This window comes from Vespa velutina, chromosome 24 (genome assembly GCF_912470025.1).
Source record: "Vespa velutina chromosome 24, iVesVel2.1, whole genome shotgun sequence".
NCBI classification, from domain to species: Eukaryota; Metazoa; Arthropoda; class Insecta; order Hymenoptera; family Vespidae; genus Vespa; species Vespa velutina.
In genome coordinates this window covers 580,099-602,136 of record NC_062211.1, presented here as the reverse complement: position 1 = coordinate 602,136, position 22,038 = coordinate 580,099, and the positions used below count along the sequence as shown (strand labels likewise).

Here is a 22,038-nt window from a genome sequence, read left to right as displayed (position 1 = left end):
CTAATGTTTTCTGTTCAAATGCATTTCAATATAATTTCCACAAATATAAATATTACAAATGTAAAATTTCTTTCTATATGATAGGAGCTATTGATCTTTGCAGGAATACAGAACTAAATCGGTAGAAAAGATTTTTATCAAAAAACACTTTTTATATAAAAATATTAATATAATTATATTTAGTTTTTTTTTTTTTCATACATAACATTATATGATTACGCAGCTATACAAAACTACGTCTTATTTTATCAATTTTACAATATAGTAACAATAAATGTTCTTCCTTCTTTTTATTATATAACAAAACAAAATCTTTCATGTCTACAAGATTTTACGACATTAACGCCAACGACAATTATTGAAAGCTCTATCGGTGAGATAGTTTTTAGGAGCTTTCTATGCGTGATAAGAAATACAATAGTATGCGTGAGTATATCAATTAATCTTTTCATGCCATTTTTTTTACTTTTATAGCGATGGTTATAAAAATTCAGCAGCTCATAAACATTCTTTATAATCTGACCTTTCATTTGATACTTTGTTATTATCGAATTCTGTTCATTTGAAGTTTTAATTTGTCGGGAAAAAATATTTATCTCGAATTTCTAACAATTGCCGCTTAGTGTCGCCCTATGACTTTCCGAATTATTTCTTTCACAATTTCTGAATAATTTTTGTTTGGAATATAAATACATACATTGTATATATTATGTTATAAATATTTTGAGAATACTAATAACAATTTCGAATTTGAAGTAATTATTCTATAATAAATTATTTAGCTACTTCTGCTTGAACTTCTTCCTCTTGATTAAAAACAATCCAATTTTCCATTTTTCTATGCAATAAAGCATCATTGCTTGGTCCAATAAGAGCACGACCAATTTTAATATTTTTTTGTCCTACTTGTAGATATTTTTCAGCAACTTCCATAATGTGTTCTTTAGTTACACATTTTAATTGTTCTCTGTGTGCCTGTATCTCATCATCAGTAAGATTATGAGTGAATTTAAGCATACCACGACTGCCCGGAGATATTGGAGCATCAACTTGTTGAAAGACTCCTAGTTTTGCTTCGTCTATTTCTCTTTGAGACAATTCGTAATTTTTAAGAAATTCATATGCTCTATCAAAAGTATCAAATGTTTGAACAGAATTAGGATCTCGATAGGAATAGAATGTAAATATTCCTGCAGAAGTCAACGTAGCTCCACCACCATAAGCTCCACCTTTTTCTCGAATCTCAGGATGCAAATAAATTGATGTAAGAAGTTTAGAGAGTATACGTAATACGGCATATTCTGGATTTGTATATGGTACTGTTAAAATTGCTTTTGAAGAATAATTAACTGTGTATGGCAAAACATAATGAATTGAACTTTCTTCAACATTATTATCATCAGCTGATGTAATGATATATGGCTCCTTTGCATTATCTTTTAATGATTCGTAAAATGTACCGATGCTTTCTAATATACTTTCTTTGTGTTCACTTGATAAATTAATAACAGATCTTAAATGTTCTTTATTTAAAACATGTCTAGCAATTTCCTTCATTTGATGCAATATTGGAGTTAAATCTTGAAGTTGTGCTATACTCTTCATTCTTCCTACATATTGTAATCCAGATAAATTTTCTTTAAGTTTAGCAACTGAAGAAACCAAACTGTTAGCAGTACTCATTGCATACATATGTCCTTGATCAGCAATTCCATTCACTAAATGCGCTGCATTCATTTTAACTAATGTGTCAAATCTTTGAAGATCATCTAATGTTACATTATTAAATAATTCTGACCATAATTTCCACATATCATTCATGTTTCTGTCTAAACAATAAGATTCTATCATAACACCTTCTTCATATTCCATTACATTACTTTTATGTTCAGCAACATGATTCATAAAATTTAAGCCACCAGTTTTTAACTGTATCATTTGATCGAAAGTTCTATAGTCATAATTTCTTGTACCCATTTTGGCAATAATATTATTGAAAAGTGGTAATAGATTTTTTAATTCCTGTGGTAATTTCTGCGTATTAAGAATTCCACGATAATAAGAAATTCCATTAGTTGGTTGTACACTCACTTGCAATGGAACACCAGAGATATTTAAATTTGTTAATTGATATCGTTCCACATCTTCTTTCAAGTCTTGTACTCTTAAAGTAGGAAGAACTTCTGCATCATCTTTTTTTTCCTGTTCAGCTAGTAGCATCAATCCTTCCTTATAAACATTATCTAATTCTTCTTTAGATAATTCCTTTAATTTTTTTGTTAACAATTCTCGTTCTGCGTCGGTTTTTTCAGCATCATATCTCTCATCAGGTGACATTGTTAATGTTAATCTATGATTGTTGTCTATTAAATAATTCTGTACTAAATTTTGTAAATATTGAGGATTCTTTTCCATTTTATTTATGAACTGTTTAACTGCTTCATTGATTCTCAGTGATTGAATAATATCACCATTATGATTCCATAGTGGTGTTACGTTAAACAAAAGATGTAATCCAAAGTTTGAAGTTTGATGTTTCATACTTAATTCGATACCATGTAGAATAGCCTCTATATGATCTTTTTGAAAACCTTCTTTAATGACTTTCTGCAAAGTTTCGTCAAAAATTTGTTCTACTTTAGAAAAATCTTCAAGCTTCACTCCTTGTAGACTTACAATAAACATAGTATCTTTACACTGTGCATCATATCCAGTTATAGGACCAAAACCGGTACTTATATTTGATTCTACTAAGCTTTTGTAAAATGCCGAATTAGGACCTTTTAATAATAATTGCGACAATACATATATTTCAAATGTTTTCTGCACATCAGTTATATCATTACATAAATGTCCTATTACAATAGAACCTTGCCTGTTTGGATCTGCAATCATAGGATCTGGTCTACAGGAAATATGCTCATATTTAGGTTTATCCCATCGCTTTTCTGAAGGAACTTTTGATCCAGACGTATCGATCCTATCTGATAAGAAAAGATAGCGATCATTGATGAACTTCAAATGCTCTTCAAGTGGAAAATTGCCATATGAATAAAATCGTGCATTAGAAGGATGGTAATAAGTTGCATGAAAATTTAAAAGATCAGAATATTTCAAATTAGGAATAACAAGAGGATCTCCCCCAGAAATGATTGCATATGTGTGACTTGGTAGGATTGAATTTAATAATCGTTCGGCCAATATAGCTTGATTTTCATTGAAGACTCCTTTCATTTCATTAAAAACTACTCCTTTAAAAATAATAGGAGTATTTTTGTCATTTACATCAGCATGTTCTAATCTCCATCCTTCTTGTCGAAAATCCAATTCTCTAAGATTAGGCTTAAAGACAGAATCTAAGTACACTGATTGTAAATTCCTGAAGTCTTTTAAATTTTGTGTTGAAAATGGATATATAGTATAATCTGGACCAGTCATGGCATTCATGAAAGTAGCTAAGGATCTTCTAAGCATTTTAAAAAATGGATCTCTACAAGGGTATCTTTCGCTGCCACATAGAGTTGTATGTTCTAATATATGTGGTAGACCAGTAGAATCCATAGGTGTCGTGCGAAATCCAATAGAAAATACATTGTTACTGTCATCTCTGGCTAAGTGTACATATTCTGCTCCGGTAGATAAATGTGTAAGTCTTACTGCAGTAAGATACATTTCATCTATTCTTGCAACTTCATCTATTATAAAGCCATGCAGAACAGTTCCTTTTTTGAATTTATCAGATGGATGATGTATTACATCTCTATTATAATTTATTGTTTCATATTTTACATTTGCAGAATAAGGACGTTTTAAGCGCTGCAAGAAGCTCTGATGTTGTGAATAGGTTTGACGTGAAAATTTAAATATTCTTAACATTTTATTTGATGCTGCAAATGTTACTACTGAAAAAACCAATGATATATAAATTAATTATATTAATGAAAGATAATATTAATTTTATATTCACAGATTTGTACAATTGACCATAATTTATATTGTTAATCAAAGTAAAAATACATAATCATTGATCTGAAACTTATAAGTAATAAAATTCATAAATATTCCACTTCAATTGTTATGAATTAAATAGAAATGTACCTTACAAGATTCCTACAATATATTTCGCAGTTTTATTAAAGAGCATTTATTGAAATAAATCTTAACAGGTACAATTTGTACAAATTGTACAAATCCTGATGCAATAAAATGATCATTAACGACACGTAATAAAAAATTTTACCTCGATTAATAAGATTTCGTAAATATAAATTTACTCTTTCGCGTTTTCTTATCGTCCTAAATAAAACAATTTTATGAGCAATTTTAAACGTTCAAATATTGTCGTCTTTTTATCTTTTCACGTATAAATCAAATTGAAAATAAGCGGTCGCTCAAAAATTTTACCGATTTTGCAGACGATTTTAATCGAACATTGAAATAATAATCATTAGAGTGTTATTTTACAAGAATAAATTTGTAATTTGCTGACTAGTTGCGCCATTACAACAACAATCGTAATAACCTATAGATATCATACCGTGGACAAATCTCTAGAATTAATATTCCATTTTTATTTATGACGATACAAAATAAATCGAACTTTGTCTTTAATTCAAATTAGCGAGTTGCATCTTTATTAATAAATATATTGAAAAATGAAAAAAAGAAAAGTTAAGAAAAGACGTTAGCGAGAAAGAAAGGCCATTGGCTACTCTTGAAATCGTTTGTCGAAAATTTATGACAACGTTATGTTCGAGCGGACCAATTGCATGCCGGAGATGTTAAAATGTCAGGGCGCCGTGTCGCGGAGGCGCTAAGAAATTTCTTTCTTCTCTCGAATGCGTACGTGTACCGCGTCGAGTGAAAGACGCAAGTTCTATGACGATCGAAAGAACGCGCAAAGTGCTATCGGTCTGACTTCCGTGGCCAATACAGAGAGCGAGACCGTCAACCGATTGTCGTCACATCGTGTTTGAGGTCCGACATGGGCAGCGGATGAGTGCTATCAACCGTGACCGATTTATGCCGGGACGATCGGCGTTAAAGTGTCGCGCGTTGTAGTTATGACGGTGAAGCGCACTCGATCATATTGCAAGCGCTTCGGCGAATTGTCGGTACGCGCGAGTGGAGGCTCTCGAATGGCGCCCACGCAGGACGTATACCGGAGAGTGCGATGCTAACAAGTAGTAATAATAGTAGTAGTAGTAGTAGTAGTAGAAGTCCAGCTGACTCTGACAAAATGGTAGGGCCCTCTCTATCGGCGGGAGGTTATAGATTCGTACGTGCTACATAATCCGGTACCGTCGCGGTTAGGGTACGATGAGTACTGATAATCATGATCAGTCCAAGCCCAAACCACCACCACCACCATCATCATCGGCATCGGCATCGGCAGCAGCAGCAGCAGCAGCAGCAGCAGCAGCGGCGGCGGCGGCAACATTACCACCACCACCGCCACCACCACCGCTACCACCTCCACCTGCGATACCGCCATCGCCATCACCACTACCACCATCGTCTACGCGGAACAACGTCTCCGTCGACGAGTACGCTTTCGACGGCACGCGTATCAAGAAAGAACAAAGTGACATTTGTCTCGAGAACGGCGACGGTGCCGGTGCCAGCAACGTCAGTGGAGGCGGCGGTGGTGGCAACGGTGGTGGCAGCGGTGCTGGAGGAAACGGTGGAATCACGAAAGCCGGTATCAACGACAACAAGAGACCGCCGGCCACCCCCGCTCCCATTGCCGGTAGGCTCTCCAACGGCTTCCACGAAGGTGACCTACTTCAGGACATCATCGCGGCCAAGTTCACGACCCTGGCGAATCACGGCTCCACCGGCAAGAACGACAAGATTCGTCTGATGATCGAGGACAGCGTCAGGTTTAAATTCTCGACCTTCATTTCATTCTTATTTATTCCCTTTAATCACAACATTTCTTTCTTTTCGCACACCTGTTTTATTCTTTCTTTTTTTTTTCTTTTTTTTCTTTCTTTCTTTCTTTATTATTTTTTTTTTTTTTTTTTTTTTTTTTCGATTAATTCAGAATTCACTATGTCGAAGGTTTTGTTTCCTGATCGGAATACAGAATTGTCTTTTATAAGCATTCGTAATTAATTGAAGTATATATGGGAAGTGAATCGACGCAACCCAAGTCGCTTCGTGCTAATCGACAATTATAAGATTTATAAGATTGCTTTATAGATATACGATATAGCCAAATATACTGATATTACTGGTCTCAGATTGTATTTTTTTCCTACATTGTACGTTTTGTCACAGTTTTATACCTGTACGAAACTATATCTTTTATTTATGATGAATTCTTCGCTCGGAAATAATTCGCGAATGTATCGAATTGTTACTCAATACATATTTACATTTTATTGACGATGTTTTCTTTTAATAATTTATTACAATAGTCATTTGAAATATTTTAGAATTCGATCGAGTAATCGATATCGTGATTACTTCTGAAGTTATCTTCGAGTTCTTTCGAATTGTATTTTTGGCGCTCCTGTTTTAACGAAAAAAAGGAATAATTAGCATATTCATAAAAAAATTTGCACATTTCGCGTTCAGCACAATTTCTTGATGATTAATTCGCATGTACTTTCCATGTCGATCTTTACAATTTGTTAATTTACATAAATCCCTTTCTCATCGATTTTTATCACGAAAGATATACTAAGGATCAAAATGTCATCTAATAATATATTTAAAATTCTTAATAATTTATTTGTTTTACAAGCGAATTTAATTTGTTTATTAATAATGTATAGATTCTTTGTTTAAAGACATGATATATAATGACGTCTTGTATGTTTGAAACAGTGAAGAATCAAAATCACGAGTTCAGGAAATATTTTCCCAAGTTGAGCAACTTAAAATAGAGGAAAAATTGTTGCTGTACCTGAAGCTTCCATTGTCGTTGAACAATACTGGAGGAACTGTTGATCCATTGAGGCAGCCATTAAATCCATTAGGAAATCGTTATGAAATTCATCAGACTATTATGTGGATCAAAACACATTTGGAAGAGGATCCTGAAGTTTCCTTACCGAAACAAGAGGTCTATGAAGAATATAAGTATGTTTAAAATAAATAGATCATATTCGCAATGATAAGTTTTGGTTCTCAATAAATTTTTATATTTATATAATATCTATTTACAGCATGTATTGTATAAGGAATTCTATGAAACCACTGTCAACTGCAGATTTTGGAAAAGTTATGAAACAAGTCTATCCACGGGTACGTCCTCGAAGACTAGGCACAAGAGGCAATTCTCGTTATTGCTATGCAGGAATGCGCAAGAGAGTTAAATTGGAAGCTCCAACGCTGCCTAACATATCTGGAAGTCAAACTGTGAGGCACATCTAATAAATTTTTCTGATATTTTTCTTTGTATCTTTCATAATATGTGTATAATTGTAAACAAAATCTTTCATATATTGATAAGTAATATAACATAGTAATAATAATATCGATTATTTGATATTTTTAGGAGGATGGTACAGAAGAAAATATTACCGAAGAAATGTTAGGCGCTGCTTCTACATTGATTAGGGAATGGGCAGAAAGTGTGTTAGGTTTTAAATTTCCAACTTTGAGTGCCTTAGCACGTCATCTTGTGGATAATCTTTGTGTCGATACGCGATCTCTAGCTGCCGTATGCATTTTATGCGCTTCCAGGGAACCTGATACTTCATCCAACGAAGGTATATCAAATAAAATATAATGTGACATGTTGTGATGCTACTAAAATCAATAAATATTTGTCGATAGAGCCAACGACTGGTTTGTCAGTTACATCAATATCTGGAAAACCAGGGAAATTAAGAGAAGCACAGATACAATTACAACGTAAGCTACAACAACGAGAGCATATAAAAGATCAAAAGCATAGGCACATTGACAATGTTACACAGGTATGGTGTTAAAATATCTGATATTAGAAGTTTCATATAATAAAATATAAATCTAAACATGTATAAGTATGTACAAGTATAAATATTTCAGAATCAGAATAAAGAAAAGATTATTGATAATAAAGCAGGAGTAAATAAAGGAAGTAAGAAAGTTAAGACCAATCAGTCGCCTCAGGGTACAAATACGCCAGCTGGACAATATGTGTTAAACAAACACAATTTACCTGCCACTGTGACAGTTCGGCAAAAAAAGGTTCTTAAAGCTAGCAGTCAACCCTGCAACAACGTTTCTCCGGAATCCAACTGTGATAATATAGTGGTACAATCGATCGAAGATGTTCAGAATAATAGCAGCACTAGAGTAGTAACGACCAATTGCGTGAATTCAAAGCGAGACGTTAAACCTAAAAATTCCAGAAAGCGTGCCAATCTTAATGTACCAAATCAACCATCGGAATCCAGTCCTGAGAAGCAAACAAAACTTGCAGAACAGCAGGTACATGAAAATGTAGAGCATTCCAGTATGTTGTTACCTAGGCTCTCATCTGTACAACGTGCGGGGAAAATATCAGTGATATTAGCTAGTAACCTGAAGCCTACCAAGTGTAAAGCCACAGAGGCTGTTAGTAATCAGCCTGCCAAAAACTGTGATATTGAATTGCCAACATGTTCCAAAAATTCCATCAAAATAAATGGTTGCCCAAGTAGTTTTGATTCTAATGGAAATGGAACTGAAACATCGACTCTTTTAACCAAGGATCAACTACGATTGTTGCAAGAAAATTCAAACCTCATAAGTAAGAATGATAAGCTTTGTTCTCTTGATGCGGATGCTTTGGATGATTATTTAAACGGGGGTAATAATTCTCAAGAACAAGAAGAGGAATTGTTGCAGTATTTTCAACAGAATAGTTCGTCTAGTTCAGATGTAGAGGCAAATGCCATTACTGGAGACACGGAACAAATATCGAGATCCGATAAAGTGTCTCAGTTGAGATTAATATTAGAACAAAATCTAAAAGCTGGTACCGAGCATCCACCGATTGACATAGTATCCGCTACTATCGTCAGGCAGAATACAGTTAGTGAAAAACAGGAGGTTACTCAAACGCATAATTTGATACTTCCAACATTGTTAAATCATTCGAATCAAACTAATACGAGACGCAGAGTTAGTTTTGAAACTAATGTCGTTGAACATGTACAAGATTCCAATGTTGTTACGAATACCGTACCTCAAAGCCCAAATACGCGTCGTAGGATATTTAATTTCACCCCAATATCACCTGGTCCACATTCACCTATCAATGGTCGTGCTTCCAAATCTAATTCAGCAAACGCGAGTCCTTTCGTTTCACCACGAAATACGCCAGTGCCTCGGTCACGGAGTAATCTACAAGGTGGCAGCTTTAGATCTCGAGCGAGTCAAAAGTCTTTGTCGCGTTCCATATCATGCAGCATGCCATATACTGGAAAAAACGATACGTTTGTAGTACCCACCAGTGGTCCTGAATTAGTGCGACAGGTGTCGATGCCGCAATCACCTCTTACTTGTACAAAGTCATCCGAAGTACAGGTTGGTGGCAATGGAACGCACATCGCTATAACGTCGAAGCAAGAAAATCAAGGATCACAATGCCCTCCATTTTTAGCATCAGATTTGGCACCGCAAAAGCAACTGCTTATTAATTATCCAAGCCAGGAAAATTTACAAGAAATTAAGAATGTGTATCAAAGACCACAACCAACAGATCAGGAGATCAGTGAATTATTGCTTGGCAATAAACAATTTACTACTGAACAGCTTTTTTGTAGATCGCAATCTGTTCCTTTACATCGTATGGTAAATCCTGCATTAATGTCTCCTATCTCAACACAGCAGTGTCTCTCAAGTTTTCAAAGTCATAGTTTTAATCCATCTACAAGCAGTTCAATAGCTCCTACTCCCGTACCTAGTGAATTCAATGACTTTGGTTCTATAGGTCAATCAGAAGGGACTTCTTATTTATTAAACGACGTCGATCCAAACTTTATATCGGATGATCAACAATTTTTGATGAATGATAAAGAGATCACATCTGAAAATATAACAAATATTCTCAATATCCTGAGCGAAGAGGGATCGCAAAGTTTACAGATTCTTCCGGAACAATCTGGAGAAGAAGATTTGATAGATAATAATGGGATAGTTTTAGATACTTTACCAAATTCAAATATAAATTTATCAGAAGAAGATATGCTGGATCCTTCGAATGTTCTTGATAGTTCAGTGAGTGGGGCATTGCAAAAGATCATACAATCTCGTTCTTATCCAAACACACCTCTTCCTGCACCAGTATCAACATATACACCATCTTACGCAGAAGACAGTAATGGTTCAAGATCATATCCTTCAACACCTCTGCATACAGTACAGTCTCAGGAAGTTTATCAAGAGTCAAACGAACCAATGCTCTCCAGTCCTACACTTAATTCTTTGAACTTACACGGAGATACTACTAGTATCGCCACATCGGATAACGGCTGTAGGAATGTCGCAGATTTACTCGAGACCACCTTCCTAGGAGAGCCCGATGGAGAAGCCGATGATCTGGATCCTCTTAGCAATTTTGATGGATTGCAAGATGTTGATCCATTGACTCCCTTATTCAATGAAGTGACAGAGCCTAATCGTTGAGAAAGGTCTATTTTGACAGAGGTAACTCAGATATTGCATTCTTTATAGAAATTTATTAAATATTTTTTTATGTAGTCGCATGTTTTTCATCAATTATATAATATATAGTACTTTGTATAATAATAAGTAAATATATTATTCTGCAAAGTACATATTATCATCACAAGGAAGAATTAATGAATTTAAGTTCATTCACAGTGTCACAGATGTCAATGTATTTATGTTAAACTTTTAGCAATGGAAATACTACATTGAAATTTTTAACTATACTTATTTTTAGGCTACTATTTTATAATCAATTTTAATTACACTTTTATCTTTGCATCAGCCCAATTTTCTCTCTATAAATCTCTATATATCTTCTCTGCTATAAATATTATTAATGATTGCAATATATTATAATTATTGTAATTGAATAACTCTAATATTTATAAATTTATGATCACTTTTTGTCATAGTTTAATTAAATAAAATAAAAATTAATGAACTTACTCATTGATATAAAAAAAATGAAATAAAATAAAATAAAATAAAGTTCAAATTAGATGATCGAACCAGTTTAGTAGTAGTAGTCCGTTTTTGTAATATTTGACATTACGAATTTTCAGCCGACTATGGGAACATAGGATGTTCTTCTAATTTTTATGGAATAACAAAGCTCATAACTGCCATACTTTTTAGACTTCCATTATTTGAATTACTATCTAATTACGCTCTAATTGCTATATAATTAATAAATACGAAGGCACTGTGACACGAATTCTAAACTTTTGATAGTGTTTTTCTGACTGCCGACTGTCAAAACATTAAGATAATATATTAAGATTTTAGAATCTTTTGATGCAAAATTAAAATTATAATGATGTTAAAAGAATAACAATGAAATTGCTCAGCTGAGAGTATTGCTATCTTATATCATCTTAGATATGAGAAAGAAAAAAGTTGATTTTATACAAATACTTTAATATTCGTCGTTTTGAAGCGCTTGTTTCTAAGTCATTTAAGAACATGTTAATGTGACTCTGTTATTTAACCACTCTATGAAATATTAGCAATCAACTGTTAGGCATTGGTATTGTGCGGTATTGAGCCCAGTATATAATAGAACGTACTTTGTAATCCTATAATTGATTAGTAACTACATTTTGTAATAAAGTATACAGTCTTAGTTGATCTTTTTATTACTTATCAAATTCAAACTATCAGATGGTGTTTAAATCCTATAGAAAATACAGTGTTTTAGAGCCCCTTGCATACTTTGGTATTATATCACATTTTATATCAATTAAAACTACACAAGCTATTGCTACAGTAGATCTTCTTTCTCTTCTTTTTCTTGTTTAGTAATCAACAAATTTTAAAATGATTTCACGGGAATATATATTGGATTATGTATATATATATTTTTTTTTTGTTTTTATTCAAATAGAATATTTGAATCAATATTTATCAATAATTGTTAAAATTTCTTTAATTCTTTTATCTATATTTTATGAAATGAATTAGCAGCTGTGGTCGATAGTTTTATCACTTGAACTTATGACATATGTGAAATTTTTAATCTACGTTTTACAACATAGAATAACATTATACGTATATAAAAATGCGGTAATCGTGATTTATTCACGCATTAACTTACGTATAAAGTATTATATGACGTGTTACGTAGCTAAATACGAAATTTTATATAGTTAACATTATATAATTAATCGATTGATATGATTTTTTGTAAAATTTTATTTGCGAAAAGTTTTATTGATACAAACGATATAAAGGAATTTAAATAAAGATTCTGGGCGCTGGTAGAAAAAGAGCATGAAAGAATCTTCCGTGGCAAGCACACTTTCTATCACTTTGTCCTTTAAACAACGCAATCATTCTCAATTTGTTAGTTATGTTAAAAAGTGAAGAAAAATATAAAAATCTGATAAATTGAAGATATCGCAGTCTTATCTTAGAATCGAAAACAAATCTTTATCAAATATTACGCGATATGAAGAATTAAAAACCAGGAGAAAAACAAAATAGAAAGTTTGTAAGCTAGAGGAGAGCAAAGACGCAATATTAATGAAATCGAATAGGCTTATTTTTTTTTTTTTTCTTTTCCTTTAGTAAAAATTGTTTCTCTTCGATCGTTTTTTCAATGCAAACATTGAAAATGTTTAATTTTGATAACGGATCGTCTATAATATTCATATCGATATCGAAAAAGTACCTAATTGTTTTCAGATCACGCATTTTACGAGTTGATCACGTATAAATCTGATTCGTTCGTGTTACCAACAACAAATGCGAATTATGCGAAAAACGTTTTTTCTTTTTTTTTTTTTTTTTTTTTTTTAATGAAAAAAATTGGACGATTTGTCAAGCGTATCTAAAAAAAATTGATTAACTATTCAATTATGATATTTTACTGCGCATTGCGAGATTGTCGTAAAGTTATTATTGTACAAATATAAAACTGATTATAATCAAGTAGTGTATGTATGAGATACGAAGGAAAAGAAAAGAAAAAAAAAAAAAAAAAAAAAAAAAAAAAAAAAAGAAAAAAGAAAGAAAAAATAAAAAGATTTAATAATTAACGAATAAATCGTGATAGGGATCGTTTCGAGAAAAAAAGGATAGAAAAATAAACCAGATTTATTCGTAAACGATAATACTACGAATATTCTTGTGTGAAAAAGTATTTAACACAAATTCGACCAATTCTCGAAAATCTTGCGAATTTCTATGTGAAAAATTGCTAAACTTGTAATTATAAGTAAGGAACACGTATTATGATATTACTTGTTACACGCACAAAAACGATTTAGGTAGAAGTTATTCAATATAATCGTATAATCAGGGTTTGACCGTACTGTTGTGCTTTTTCTAATTTATCTAGATACAAGTTAGAAATACATATTACATATATTTCGACCATTCTGTTTTACGCTCTTACGAATTCGAAATTCCTTTGTAGTTTAACTACGATTCATACCAATATATACATACTAATTTGACCGATATTAAAGTATTTGAAACTTATATAAGAGAGACTATATGTGAAAAATGAAAGATAATATCATCGAAGTCCGATTGATACCAAAAAATACTTGTATCTAGATATATTAACAGCATTATTTTATTTGCAACTGAAAATTAATATACACATACACACACACATACACGAAAATCAATATGCGCGTGTACGCGTTTGTGCAAATGTGTTTAATATATATATATATATATATAATATATTATATTATATATATAAAATATATTATATCATATATATATATATATATATTTGCAGGAACACTCAATAGACACAATTATATTTAAAAGAAGGACGATCTTGTCCGAAGCAAAAGTATTTCAATTCATTTGTAATGAAAACTGTCACTAAATTATTCAATGCAATAAGACCACGGTTTTTTCTGAAAGTAAGAAATCGAAGAATGTGATTGTATAGCGTGACAAGATCGTTGTTATCTCAACATAGTGTAACTAATTTACGTCTTGTAATGTCACATTGTATTCCTTTTCTCCTTCGATAGTTTGTCCATTTAACGGTCTAAATTGATATCAGGATTAAATTGATTAAATCTTTTGACTAATTTTTATTTAGACAATATTTTAATCTTTTATCGAAAATGATACATTGAAACAATATTTAAATTAAGGATTAATTTAAAGATTAATTTTTTTGCCGTTTAATTTGATCGCTTGGATCATAATCTTTTGTAAAAATATTCTGGGTTGTATCTTTTGGGTTGGGTTCATTCTTTTTTTTTTGTCTTTTTTTTTTGTAAAATTTTATATTAAAGTTATTCGCAAATTTCGAAGGAGAAAAAAATGGCTCCATCGGGAGAGAAAAAGTTATTACTTAGATATCAATAGTATTGCATGGGGTAGATCAGTGAAATATACAACATATACATATATCAGAGAATCGTAGAATGCAATAAAATTATTCAAATGATTTTTGATCAATATGCACATAAAGCCAGACACGCATGTAAATCCAAATCCAATCAGTTATTAGACCTTCAGAAAATACTTGCAGTCATTGATTATTTGTTGTTAAGTAATATGTAATTGAATTTTGCGCGAATAATATTAAAGAAACAAGATGGTATGGAGAGAAGGGATATGTTGCATTGAAATAAACAAATAAGAGGGATAGACGGAGAGAGAGAGACCGGGAGAGAAAGAGAGAGAGAGAGAGAGAGAGAGAGAGAGAGAGAGAGAGAGAGAGAGTGTGTGACAGCAAGAATAAGAGTGAGAGGGGAAAGGGAAGAAAAATAGTATGACAAAACTCGATGTGTTTATGTTTACTGACATACATATAAATGTATCGTTGACATTGTTATCTTGCCAGGAGTGATCTATCTGCGTTCTTGCGACAATCGCATTATTTTCACATCAAGATAAATCTAATGATATCGTATAAAAATGATCGCGCAGATGAAACGATCTTCAAAAAAATCGGCTTCCTCGATTTCAAGAAGATTCTTTCATTCATCTATATATAAAAGAAAAAAAAGAAAAAAAAAAAAGAAAAAAAAAAAGAAAAAAAAAGAAAAAAAAAGAAAGAAAAAAAGAAGAAATTTCCTTGATCTTTTGTACCGTCGAATGCCAAGCGAATAAAATCAAGCAATCGGAAAGCGGTCTTCCGATTGTATGAGCAAGTATCGCTGGTGGTTCGCTTTTCTTTGTAAATAAAAACTCTTTTTTTTAGAAAACGTTATAAACAAACAAAATGATGATAATGTGTTTATCCTTTTACTCCTACCAAGTAGATGAAATGACGATGACGAATATCATTCGACGTTTTTCAAAGTTATTCGTTACATCGATTAAATTTAATAATATCATGAAAAAAGGAATGAATTTATTTATGAAAAAAAAAAACGAGAAAAAAAACCAAAAAAAAAAAAAAGAAAAATGAAAAAGAAGATAAAAGAAAACGTAGTTTCTTGTGTGGCTTATGAAACAGGACCATATCCTAATACTAAATCATTCATTGTAAATTTATACGCAATTGCTTTCTCTTATGTCAACTTAGATGCAATGACGGAATTGAATCTTTGTTTTTCTTTGAGAGATTTCTTTACACGTATAATTGTTAAACAATTTATATTGTCAAATAAACGAATTGCAATCTTGAAGATGAACAAAATTAATGTGAAATAATGGCTGCTTTTGTGAGAGATCATTGTAATTAATAATATAAATCTTTCCTTGATATATTTTATTAATTAAGCTATATATCAAGCGATTACGTTTCTCTTTCTTATTAATGTTTCTTTTTTTTTTATTTTTTTTTATTTTTTTTTTTTTTTATAATTCAAATAATTAATTATTGAATTTAGAATGGAAAAAAAAAAAAAAAAAAAAAAAAAACAGTAGTATGACCTTTAACCATCTATATCGAAAATATTTTTAAAAATTTGTTCTGTTTCTAAGAAACTTGAGCAATTTTATACTGTACCCTAAGAAACTAGATGATTAACAATATTTATAGTTAATCATCTTCACATTTATGAGTTAGTAAACTGTGATATTTGCGTGAGTGCTTACATATATGTTATTTTGTGTACACATTTATTGTAAATAGTCCTTAATCTATCAGATTTATATTATTTTATTCCACAGTATGTTTGCTCATGCGTGAATGCAGCGTACTTTAAACGAAGCAACTGTAATGACATAGTTGCAACACAAATTGCAATCCAAGTAATTTTCTCAAAATAGTCTTTTCGTTCCATAGTATTAATATAACGTTGAATTATATAGAAATCGTTGTGTAATTGTTCATTACGTTTTCGTGTGATGGTAAACATTAAAATTTGTCAAATATAACTTTGTTACGATTTATTAAAAATCAAAGTAGATCTTTATAAAAGACCTGCTAAGCTATTTCTGGAACGAATAGGCTCCAGCAATATAATTATATAATTTGCACAATGTGACAGTGTATTAGATATAGAACTTAGGCAAGATTATAAATCTGTAACATTCACATATATACTGTAGTGTCAGAGAATAGGTAGGAGAATATACAAAATATAAGATATATAAATATATATATATATATATATATACACATATATATCTATATCTATATATATCTATATATATATATATATATATATAATTTTGTATAATTTATAATATCTATACGATGGTAAATAAAATGTTAACATTGTATGGCCTAAATATTATTCGTTTCTGTTTATAAATATAGGTAAGTACATTATGTTCGATATTAATATTACTATTTAAAGGGATATTTTCAAGTGAAGTGTGTGTATGCGAAGTGCAGTAACGTTAAAAATTAAATATTATAGTAAAATTGATTTTATATCTCTGCCGTAATGTTCTAAAAGTACATTCCTTTTATTGTATTAAAGATAGTACAAGACACATTAATAACTTGACACAAAAGCTAAAGCTTACGTTATTAAATTTGATCAAGTTATTGTGTAGATAGACTGAAAGTGACGAATATGTCACATTTATGATAACATAAAAAAGTAGCCATAAATTTCAAATAATACAGCTTCCTATGTTATCAATCATGCACCACAATATCCTGTGATTATATGTAATACAATAATTAATATTAGTTATTAGCAATGTAATTAATAAAAGTATAAAATTGACCTTATAATTGGTTCGATATTTTTTTTTGTTATTATATATAAGAATAATGATTCATAAAAGTATATTTGGGAAGATCAGTTTAGTTATTTTTTTTGATATATTAATAATTAAATTTTATTTCGTTTTTTTATTTTATTTACCAATTATAAAGTTTAAAAAAAAGAATATGAATTAAGCATAATAGAAATCGAAAGAAGCAAGAAAAAAATCTAACAGAAGATGCATACAAAAGATGCTGTAACGTTGTAAAAGAAATATAAAGCAGATATGATTATTAATTTGATATTGATTTAAAATTTGATTTCATTTTAAATTCGTTTAAAACTATTATTTAACGAAATCGAAAATAGGAATTATATTCACGGGATAATATGGTACATTGCCTAGATCATTTCAATTTAGATAACAAATTATACTTTAAAATATTACTAATTACATCTTATTAGGTACATCTAAAATTCCCTTATTTGTCGTATTAGGTACATTCTTATTAGGTACATCTATAATTGTTGCTTTCTTATTTGAAGTTTCAGTTCTAATTTTTTTTCCATTTAGTATTGCTTTTATCTCATCAGAATCCAATACTTCGTATTCAATTAAAGCATCTCCCAATTGTTTATGTTCCTTAGAATGTAATTTTAATATGTTTTTAGCACGTTCATATGATTCCTAAAATAAATTATCGATATATGTATCGGTAAATAAAATATATTTGGTCCATTTTCAAAGAACCGAGATTTTGCTTCGTACCCACCTGTAAAAGTCTTTTTACTTCGTTATCAATCGTTTCTGTAGTACTAGGAGCATAATCAGAATTCTTTTTTGAATCATACAATCTTACTCCAACTTTATCAGACATTCCATAATTTTTTACCATAGTTTCTGCTATTATTGTAGCATTCTATAAAAACAATATATGGTTCTTAATAAAATTTGAATAATATTGTCATATGTAAACGCAATATAAATATATAAATCGAATTACGTACTTCAAAATCTGAAGCTGCTCCTGTTGTAATTTTATCAGGTCCAAAAATTAACTCCTCGGCGGCACGTCCTCCCATCAAACAATCCATTTTAGCTAGTAGATGTGATTTGGTTACAAGATAATTATCTTTTTCAGGAATATATGAAGTCTACAATATAAAAACAAAAAAAAAAAAAAAAAGTATATTGCATTATATGTGTATTACACGTTATTATTTAAAACACGATTATATAAAATTAAGCTCATATATTACATGTCCTAAAGAAGGTCCTCGTGGAATAATTGTAACTTTATGAAGTGGATCTGCATCTTTTGTATATAATCCAACTAATGCATGACCTGCTTCATGATATGCCGTAATACGATTCGTTTCTTCGTCTGGAATTTTAGATTTTCCTTCTGGACCCATAAGAACTTTATCTTTTGCATATTCCAGATGTTTCATGGTTACGTAATCCGAATTAAGCATTGCCGCTTGTAAAGCAGCTTGATTAACCTGTTACAGATATAAGATCATCAAAATTAGACTAGAATTGCAATCGGGAGAATTATTAGTTTAAATTCTTGCAAACTCATTGCAAGGTAATATTTATGAAAAATAATAGATTCTAGATACCATATTTTCTAAATCTGCTCCAGTAAAACCAGTCGTGCCTCTTGCTAAATAATCTACGTCAATATCACGAGTCATAATTCTTCCTAAATATAATTCTAAGATTTCCTTACGTCCCATATAATCTGGTATTCGTACATTAACTTCTACATCGAAACGACCAGGTCTTAATAATGCTTTGTCTAAATCATCTCGTCTATTTGTAGCACCTAGTACAATAACTCCTTCGTTTCGATGAAATCTGAAGTTACAAAAAAAAATTACGAGGTCACATTTTATATTATTTAAAAACAATGCTATGTATTATCATTTATAAAGAAGAATTTACCCATCCATTTCCGAAAGTAATTGATTAATAGTTTGATTTGCATATGGATGCAGAACCGAAGGTGTTCTTGTAGCACCTATAGAATCAATTTCATCTATAAAAATCACACATGGTGCTTTTTCTTTTGCTGTTTCTGTAAAAATACGATAAATTAAAGCTTTGTTATTATGATACTGCAGCTACCATTTAAAAATAGTATTTATTGAATAGATAACATACTGAATAAATCTCTCACTCTACGTGCACCTTGACCTACTAAAATTTCATCAAATTCTGGTCCTGCTGCATGGAAAAATGGTACTCCTGCTTCGCCAGCTACCGCACGAGCTAATATTGTTTTTCCAGTACCAGGTTGACCTACTAATAATACCCCTTTAGGTAATTTTGCCCCTAATGCAGTAAACCTTTCTGGATCTCTAAGAAATTCCACTATATCTTTCAATTCTTGCTTAGCTTCTTCAACCTACAAATTTAAATGAGAAATAATCATGAATAAAATAGTAAAACCAATTTAAAAAGATTATGAATGAATCATTTTTTATAAATAATATTGCAATGTCTCACTCCTTTCACATCATCAAACGTAAAATGAATATCTTCTGGGTCAATTTCACTTTTATTAGTGAATGAAAATCTGAATACATTTCCAAGATTGGCAACTGAAATTAATAAAATAAAATATATTAAACATTCTTTTTGGAATTATACTTTAGAAATTAAACTTTCTATGTATAAACTTCAAATTTGTATTATTATAAGCAATTAATAATAGTATAATCTATTATACATACATGGAAAGCACATAGTTAGAATCAACAATGCTATTGCTAGCCAATTTACAAATCTTAGCCATCCTTTGCGACTTTTCACTTTAGCTTGTAAACCTAGAGCATATCCCTCTGCAAACGCAACTTTGGACTTTTTTGTTTCATCTGTAGTATTATTCATATTGGCAAATATTTTTTTCATTAATTCTATGTCTTGTGGTTTAAGATCACTAGGAAACGTTGTTTTATGAGAATCCTAAGTAAATCAAGTTAATACCTTTATCTTTAATAATTTCAATAAAATAATTAATAATATGTAAGTAATACGATATTATACCGAGGCTAGACCAAATGAATCGAACCATTCCTTCAATCTAGTAAACACCGAAGGATTTCTTTTGTATATCACTTTTATATCACGTTCCGTTTTAAAAGAACGTACTTGTACATTGTAATTTGATAACGTTCTGTTACATAAATTATGAAATAGTTTATACTGTTGTTTAGATGATAAATATATTGCAGGTAAGATTATAGATTCTGTAAGTTGTGAACATGGAAAATTTTTTTTATTTTCAGTAAAATTTATTCCAGATATATAAGATGCATTCCATTTGGAATTTATTTTTAAAGATTTCCAAGACGTTTTAAGAAAAATATTATCAAGTATTAGCCATGCATTATCTTTTTTCGTTCCGCATATACTTGCTATATTGTGGACATTTAATTTGAGAATTGGCAGATCTATACAATTTTTTGCTACCTATAAATATATAAATGGTTAAAAATAAATAGTATTTTGATATTGGTAAGGCTGAAATTATCAGCTTGAATGATATAAAAATTATAACAATATCTTTAAAAAATTACCTCAGAGAAACTGTCCTGGCAAAAATCTTCATTTTTATGAATGGGTTTGCTTTTTTTATGATCTTTTACTATAAATGGTACAGATCTAGGATTAATGCTTGATGTTAATTGCGTCAGATGGTACAGCACCTATATAAATTATTTATTATTAGAAAATATATAATATCTCACATTAATCGTATTTAGATATATACTAAATATTATAAAATTTCACATTCTATATTCCGTTTAATTAAGATAGTATACAAAATAATTTGTTAAATAATTAAATTTCCTTAACTTAATTATTTTTTGTTATAAAAATTGAAAATTCCTAAGAACATGATAATACTATGAAACTCTTTAGATCAATAAAAAAAAAAAAACAAATATAAATATTTTGTAGTTACTTAAAAACAATTTTTTATAAGTTAGGTTATAATATAAAATACATATAAACAACACTGGAAAAAAGTAAACATTTCAAACATTCAATATTAATTTCTTACAATGTTTCTTCCTATGGGGAAACATGATGAAAAAAAGAAAATACGATATAATAAATAAAGAAGTTTCTATCATTCGAATCAAAAATACAAACCTGATTATGTGACTGAAGGGAGATCATTTCCGATTATCTGTTTCTTCAAGATGCGAAATAGTAGAATACACTAAAATTTGTATGGTTGACGTAAACGATAGAAACAGATTAACGTGAAGCATAAATTTAATTATGAAAATAAAATAGACACATGTAAAACCGTGCAATATCAAATAAACTGAAAAAGATCATGGCTTCATTTGATGATGTGAGGATAACGGAAATGAGTGTCTATAGACTAAATTTCCGTGCAATAGTTTCAAATTCACTTGCAATCTTTTGTATGACTATTTTGTGAATTTTACTTTGTACTTTTCGATGTAAACGATGGAAAAAGATGATAGGTGGAGATGGAAGGTTATGAAACGAAGCAATTAATTCCTCGATCGAGATTTTTCGAGAGTTGGAAAACAACGATAAACCCTCGTCTCTCTCTCTCTATCACTCTCTCTCTGTCTGTCTCTTTCTCTCTCTCTCTCTCTCTCTCTCTTTGTTTTTCACTCAAAATTTTCATCATTTAAAACGTATAATCTATATTACATAAATATAACTATCGGTTTATATTTATAAATATATTCTATTCTTATGTACAATATATATTTCATTCTTTCATGATACGTCTACTAAAAATCA

At 30.5% G+C, this 22,038-nt stretch overlaps 3 protein-coding genes across 4 annotated transcripts; 1 reads left to right on the top strand and 2 right to left on the bottom strand.

Annotated features, from left to right (window-relative positions):
• Positions 1 to 451: 451 nt before the first annotated feature.
• LOC124957071 (presequence protease, mitochondrial) lies at positions 452 to 5,310 on the bottom strand. The gene is made up of 2 exons (XM_047513717.1): positions 4,241 to 5,310; positions 452 to 3,902 (listed from the first exon to the last, which is right to left on the bottom strand). The coding sequence occupies exon 2, from the start codon at positions 3,874 to 3,876 to the stop codon at positions 775 to 777; it is 3,102 nt and encodes a 1,033-aa protein (XP_047369673.1). The 5' UTR covers positions 3,877 to 3,902; positions 4,241 to 5,310; the 3' UTR covers positions 452 to 774.
• On the top strand, positions 4,825 to 17,261 carry LOC124957070. Its single transcript, XM_047513716.1, has 6 exons — positions 4,825 to 5,882; positions 6,835 to 7,089; positions 7,176 to 7,368; positions 7,508 to 7,721; positions 7,789 to 7,931; positions 8,023 to 17,261. Exons 1-6 carry the CDS (start codon positions 5,320 to 5,322, stop codon positions 10,606 to 10,608), a joined length of 3,954 nt encoding a protein of 1,317 aa, XP_047369672.1. The 5' UTR covers positions 4,825 to 5,319; the 3' UTR covers positions 10,609 to 17,261.
• Positions 16,453 to 21,834, bottom strand: LOC124957073 (ATP-dependent zinc metalloprotease YME1L). 2 transcript variants are annotated; one of them, XM_047513722.1, is made up of 12 exons: positions 21,406 to 21,834; positions 20,826 to 20,954; positions 20,293 to 20,718; positions 19,980 to 20,211; positions 19,753 to 19,847; positions 19,408 to 19,651; positions 19,189 to 19,321; positions 18,864 to 19,101; positions 18,501 to 18,743; positions 18,249 to 18,395; positions 18,014 to 18,160; positions 16,453 to 17,928 (listed from the first exon to the last, which is right to left on the bottom strand). In XM_047513722.1, the coding sequence occupies exons 1-12, from the start codon at positions 21,430 to 21,432 to the stop codon at positions 17,692 to 17,694; spliced, it is 2,298 nt and encodes a 765-aa protein (XP_047369678.1). In that variant the 5' UTR covers positions 21,433 to 21,834; the 3' UTR covers positions 16,453 to 17,691. The 2 variants fall into 2 exon arrangements, with proteins under 2 accessions (XP_047369678.1, XP_047369680.1); XM_047513724.1 differs by lacking the exon at positions 20,293 to 20,718 and having other exon boundaries at positions 21,406 to 21,832.
• Positions 21,835 to 22,038: the final 204 nt, after the last annotated feature.

Coding starts and splice junctions, on each gene's coding strand:
- LOC124957071 (XM_047513717.1), bottom strand. CDS start 3,876: ATGTTAAGAATATTTAAATTTTCACGTCAAACCTATTCACAACATCAG.
- LOC124957073 (XM_047513722.1), bottom strand. CDS start 21,432: ATGATCTCCCTTCAGTCACATAATCAG. Junction 20,955..21,405: donor CCCTTCAGTCACATAATCAG/GTTTGTATTTTT, acceptor TAATTTATATAG/GTGCTGTACCATCTGACGCA. Junction 18,396..18,500: donor GAGGACCTTCTTTAGGACAT/GTAATATATGAG, acceptor TTTATATTGTAG/ACTTCATATATTCCTGAAAA.
- LOC124957070 (XM_047513716.1), top strand. CDS start 5,320: ATGAGTACTGATAATCATGATCAGTCCAAGCCCAAACCACCACCACCA. Junction 7,369..7,507: donor ACATATCTGGAAGTCAAACT/GTGAGGCACATC, acceptor TGATATTTTTAG/GAGGATGGTACAGAAGAAAA. Junction 7,722..7,788: donor TGATACTTCATCCAACGAAG/GTATATCAAATA, acceptor ATTTGTCGATAG/AGCCAACGACTGGTTTGTCA.